Source organism: Mustela nivalis (genome assembly GCF_964662115.1).
Source record: "Mustela nivalis genome assembly, contig: HAP1_SCAFFOLD_1268, whole genome shotgun sequence".
Classification (NCBI taxonomy): domain Eukaryota; kingdom Metazoa; phylum Chordata; class Mammalia; order Carnivora; family Mustelidae; genus Mustela; species Mustela nivalis.
Window position 1 is genome coordinate 89,303 of NW_028135396.1, and position 6,000 is coordinate 95,302.

General features: G+C 42.3%; 1 protein-coding gene across 2 annotated transcripts in view; it reads right to left on the bottom strand.

Moving 5' to 3' along the window:
* PPP2R2A (protein phosphatase 2 regulatory subunit Balpha) overlaps positions 1–5,763 on the bottom strand; it is an 89,734-nt gene extending 83,971 nt beyond the window's left edge. The window contains exons 1-2 of one of the 2 annotated variants that reach the window (XR_014307907.1): positions 5,396–5,757; positions 3,470–3,544 (exon numbers count right to left, since the gene is read on the bottom strand). Coding sequence is in view for 1 of the 2 variants with exons in the window: in XM_082750549.1 (XP_082606675.1) it covers positions 3,470–3,544; positions 5,396–5,402 (82 nt within the window). In the remaining variant the exon portion in view is untranslated. Of the gene's footprint in view, positions 1–3,469; positions 3,545–5,395 lie in introns of both variants that reach the window. The other variant, XM_082750549.1, reaches the window with a different exon arrangement.
* Positions 5,764–6,000: the final 237 nt, after the last annotated feature.

Below are 6,000 nucleotides of genomic sequence, written 5' to 3' on the forward strand. Positions count from 1 at the left end.
TGGGCTCTTTCTTCTCTAAAACATCTTTGAGAGTTAACAAGATTAGCATATAAGGAACAACAGAAATCTAATCCAGTCCTGTCATCTTAAGGCTAAGCTTACTGAAACCCAAAGAATCACTTATTCCAAGTGACATATACTTGTTTGTCCCCAGGATAAAAACTCAAGGTCTCCTAACTTCTATTACACAGCTGTAGAACATCAATCCAAGTAAATACATCCATGACATCCAGAGTATACCACAATCATCTTTTCAATGGATCTCTCTCCCTTTCAGAACCTCATAATAGTAATCACATTCCTTCATTCAACAAATACTCAACATTTACTGGTGTGCCAGGCACTGTTCTTTTTTTTTTTTTAAAGATTTTATTTATTTACTTGAGAGAGAGACAGTGAGAGAGAGCATGAACAAGGAGAAGGTCAGAGAGAGAAGCCGACTCCCCATGGAGCTGGGAGCCCGATGCGGGACTCGATCCCGGGACTCCAGGATCATGACCTGAGCCGAAGGCAGTCGTCCAACCAACTGAGCCACCCAGGCGTCCCAAGCACTGTTCTAAGCACCATAATTTGTATAGTATACTCTGCATAGAGCAGATGCATTAGTCCTACACAGTGTAACAGAGATTTAGGATAAATTATAAATAAGAAGGGCTATAAAGAAAGATTTTTTAAATATTTCCAAGAAAGGAAGGTAAGGAAAAGAGTTACAGACATGACCTGAAGAATTCTAACAAGTGATAAATTGTGGGATGACTGTAAGGCATTCTGAGGTGGGAACAGCAAAAAAACAAAGACCCAAGGAGTAAGACTGTACAAGACTTGTTTGAGAAACAGCAACCATTTAGCTGGATCATTACCCGTATTAGCAGATGAACTTAGAGAAACGGGATATACTGTTGAAAGATCTCGTATTCTACGCAGAAATATCTGAATGTAATTCATAATCCTAGGGAAGCAGTGACCACTTAAGATTTCTGAGGAACATAAAACTGGGACGGCATTTAAGATTAACTTAGAAGCAAAACACAAGAAGCAGGGAACCTAAATGGATGAAAGATACCGAGATCCTGAACTAAGGGAAGTTGGATATGGAAAGAAGACTAAAGCATTGCAAAACTAACAATGGTATGCCATGACAGCTAGCTGCATGTAGGAGGGGAAAGACAATCCAGAGCCTTTGATGGGAAAGAACTTGCAATAATACATCATTAACAGAAAACAGGCAAGCTAAACTGAAGATTTAGCTAGATGTAACCTGTTTAGAGATTACAGTCTAAACCAAGGGGGAAAACTTTAATCTTATTTGAGAAAAGCTAATCTTCCCGTAGGAATATAAACATAATAGACCATGACATGGAAACTACAGTATGCAAAAAAAAAAAAAAAAAAAAAAAAAAAAATTAAAGGAGTGTAGTGTGAAAATTAGGGGCTTTTTTAAACTTACTACACTAGCATAAACTTAGGTACTTGACTTAAATCATGTTTTTATTAAAATATACATACCAAGCCTCAGCATGCTAAGATGCTAGGAATGCACTGTATGTTAAACTTTATTTAACAACCTCAAAAAAAAAAAAAAAATCATTTAATGAATCAGTAGCAAGAGGCACCTGGGTGGCTCAGTGGGTTAGGCTGCTGCCTTCAGCTCAGATCATGATCTCAGGGTCCTGGCATGGAGTCCCACACTGGGCTTTCTGCTGGGGGGGGTGGGCTGCCTATCTCTCTCTCTCTCTTTTTCTCTCTCTCTGCCTACTTGTGATCTCTGTCAAATAAATAAATAAATCTTTAAAAAAAAAATCAGTAGCAAAATGTAGCTACTAAGTATTAGCAGAAGAGAACTACAACTGATCCCATCATACATATCACAAACCATTATTTGATTCAGTTAGGTAAGTTTAGAACCATCAATTTCTTTTAATTAAAACCCACATGGTCTCTTTGCCTACTGTTTAAAAAAAAAAAAACGGACGAGCTCCTTCAGGGCAGGGTTTATGTCCCAGATACCTTGCAGCCCCAAAGCTCAACATTTCAGAACCCCTCAACATATCTTTACTATAAAAAATAAGTGGAAATCAACCCAGGAATAATTTCCAAGTATACAGCACTCTCATAACTTGAGTATTATACAACAGCACAAATGATCCAGTATTCAGTGGCTACTATTCAACAGGTAATGGAATTACAAAATGAGTAACACATGAGTCCTCCCTTGAACTTATAGGATTTCTCTCAACAAACCAACCACCACAAGCTTCACCAGAAAACCTTGATTTGCGCTATTTACGCGACTATCAGTGAGTCTCTTAACTAAGATTTCTCGTTTCTCATCTGAAAAACAGATGAGGATTCAACAGAAATGTGATAGTGCTCCGTAAAGTATCACAGGTACAATGTATGCCAGCTGGCTCCCCAAAGAACACCAAACTGATCAAACACCTCACTGATAATGACATTGACACAGGCAAATCCAAGCATTTGACTGGCTCAACGTAAGTCTATCATCCTACCATTACTTAAGAAATCCTCAAAACTAACAGTACTGCAGATAGTAGGTTAGAAATAGGATCTTAACGAGGACAATACAATCTATAGAGGATGATTTATAAACTTAAGGGACACTTTTTAAAATTAAAAGTACATTTTAATTCATTTGAGTTTTGTTGGAAAATTCCTACCATAATTCAAGACAGAATACCATTAAAATTCAAACTTTAAACAGTATTTCTGAACAATGAAATGATACAACTACTTTATGGGAAATAATGCTTCCAGCACCTAAAACCATCTCAAATGAGTGCAAAACTGACATTTCCAAACTTGAAGTTTTTGAAATACACTAAATAAATTTGGGAGAAGAAGACTTAAGTTTATCTGATCAAACCAAACCTAGCTTCTAACCACAAAAGAATAGGCTCCCCAGAACCATGGTTGTTTCCTTACCCACCTAAATTTATCCTTACCAGACAATAAAATGTATCATCTGAGCCATCATTTCTTTACAGAATGTCAATCAACACCACACAATGAAAGCAGGCAAGTTAAACACTAAAAATCTTACCTCAAAAACGAAAGACAGGTAAATGAGGTAAATGTTGATGCCTTTTTTAACATAATTATCTAAAAATGATGCCTGAACATGAAAATCCATCACCATTTATTTGTACATGAAATTTACAGTCAAGAAATCTTTACAATATGAAACTTAGATTTTTCTTGTGAGTTTTATATACATCATACTCTAGTACCTTCACTTAACAGATAAAAAGTAATGATATAAGGTATTAATAATAAAAGACTAAAGACCATTTTCCAGAAAAGTGACTTTTAAAAGTGACTGTTCCTCCATTGCTCAGACAAAAAACTCAGTCTGTTCTTAAAGTGTAACAGATCTAGCTGGAAGGAAATCATTCAGTAATCAAAATTCTGACTCCATATTCAAATTTTGCATTATTAAGTGCTTTCTTACCTTCTGCTACATCATCATCTACTGCTCCTTTCACCTGAGAAAAACACCACTGAATATCGTTCCCTCCTCCAGCTCCTGGAAAAAGAAAACATAGCAATTAAAACTGAGTTCTGTTCATGTTTACTCTCGTAAACACAGAGATGGTATCCATGGTTGGCATGATACTAATAGCCTGGTACTGCCCACACATACAACCACCAGCCCAGAGCACTAACTTGCAAGGAGGTTAGTCTCCAATAACTGGTAGTGCATTTAAAAAAAAGAGAGAGAGATTCCAGGTATGAAATATCTGAAGGCCACGTACTATCAACAACACTGCATATGTGTTTAAAACTTCCATTTTCCCTTCCCCTCAAATACAGTAAAAGCCTCACAGTCACGCAAGACCTACCAGAGAAAAGTAAATACCAAAGTCAGACAGTTTTCCTTTAAGTTTACAAAAGCCTGCAGAAGGGTTAATAAGGTTAAACTACCATAAAACATGGAATGAAGAGAAAACTTCAGGAACATTACAGCCTGGGTGAGGAGTAATGATTCATATGAACCCAATCACCAAAGCGCACACACAGCAAACACAACACTCACCACCCATTTCTTTGCATTTCATTACCAGCAAATCACTGGCTCCAGACGGGAAAAGAAATCGAAATAAATGCTGGTGAGGAGGCTGTCAGAGGAAGCTTGTTTTGCCTCCTTTCACCTTATCCCTCAGAATCCAGAGGGCCTTGCAAAGAATTTCCCTAGTTTGTCATCATCTTATGCAAAACAATTTTTATTTAGCTTAATTATTCAACAAGGCCAAAGAGCAACTTGTTTACAGCAAAACATAGGTCAATCCAACACGTTAACTTTTTTGAAGGTTTATTTAAAGGTTATCTAAATACTGTAAAAAGCATGGAAAATTGGTTTAGTTCCTGAATGTCTCTATTTCACTTCCAAGCACTGTGGAGAAAATGTCCCGGATCTATGGAGGAAGAAACTGAATCAACACCTAAAACTGGTTCTTAGAAAAAGGAAGACATTCAGCAACATCAAAATGTATAAAAATCACTCTCAAAGCAATTATCTTTCTCTTCCTTCACCTTCCTTTCTTGCTAAATATTCCAAACTGCATTTCTCTATGCAACCTCCCCCCACCCCAAGCTTTTACCTAAATCTCTCCCCCCTTGGCTATTTATATCATTGAACTCCACAACTATTTTAACTAACTCTACGAAACCCTTTTGGGAAAAGGACATCTTGCACAAAAACTAACATACAAAACGCAAAGTTTAAATTACATTTTTCATGCAACTTGGTCTATTAAAGACCTTGCACTCTTGGGCACGAAGGTTAAGAAACCAAAGGGAACGAGTTCAAGACAAAAAAAATTCAGGCTTATGATCTCAAAAATATACGTACCCACAGTGGGGGGAAAAAATACACATAGGTCCCCAATGTATTTCAACTTGCAAAGTACTCTTCCTTCTCAGTACAAAATACATTAATATGAACACCCAAGAAGGCTTGCAGCAAGGGAAAAAACAGGAATTGTATTAAGGAAAAACCCTTAAAAAAGCCCCGGGGAGCTGGGGGGAAACCGGGGAGAGCGGGGTTTATAACCGGCTCTTCCAAGCAGTAGGGACAAATCTGCACTCGCCCCCACCCCGCCCCACCCACGCCTTACCCCCCGGCTCGCCAGCACACACCCCACCCCCACCCGTGCCAAGGTTCCAGCCCTCATTTTAAAAGCCATTTCTGTATCACAACGACCCCTTGCCTCAGCAGAACCCTCCCCACCCCCACCCCACCCCACTTGACCAATACCCTGAAATCCAAGGGGCGCCCCGTTGCTCTACGAGAGGCACAGGCGGTCGCTAGGGGGTGATGGAGGGAGAAGGAAGGAAGCGGTGCCTTGTCAGTGGACGAGGGTGATTTCTCCTTTACCTGCCATGTTGCGCTGCAAATGGTGACCCTGCTGGGTTCCTCGGGGTCTCTGCTTCCTGAACTCACCCCCCTCACCTGGGGATGGGGGGGTAGAGAGGGCGGATGGCGGCGGATGGCACCTGTGGGGGGAAAGGGCGGGGGTCAGGGGAGAAGGAAGGAGGGGCGAGCAGAACTGCCAGCAGGATGGTGGATTTCGCTCTGGGGCTTCCCCGCTCTCGCTCTTTCTCCAGCGGCGGCGGCGGCGGCAGCTACGACAGCGACGGCGGCGGCAGCGGCAGGGGTAGGCGACTCCACTTTCAAAATGGCGCCGGCTGGCCTGGCCAGTGACGTCACCCGGGGGCGGAGCGGCCGGGCCGGGCCGGGCCGGGCCGGGCCGGAGGGGCGGGGCGGGGCGGGGCGGGGCGAGGGCCGGGGCGGGAACCGGAGGGGGAGGGGCGGGGAGCCGCCGGCCTGACTCCGGGTCCCCGCCCCTTCCTCCCCCGCCCGGCGCGCTGCGTCCCCGCGGACCTGGCCTGGGCCGCGCCCTATCCCGCGCGCTGTTGGTCTGAGGTCCTGCAGTGCCCCGTCTGCCCTCCGTCCCCGGCCCGGTCCGCTGTCCTGGCACA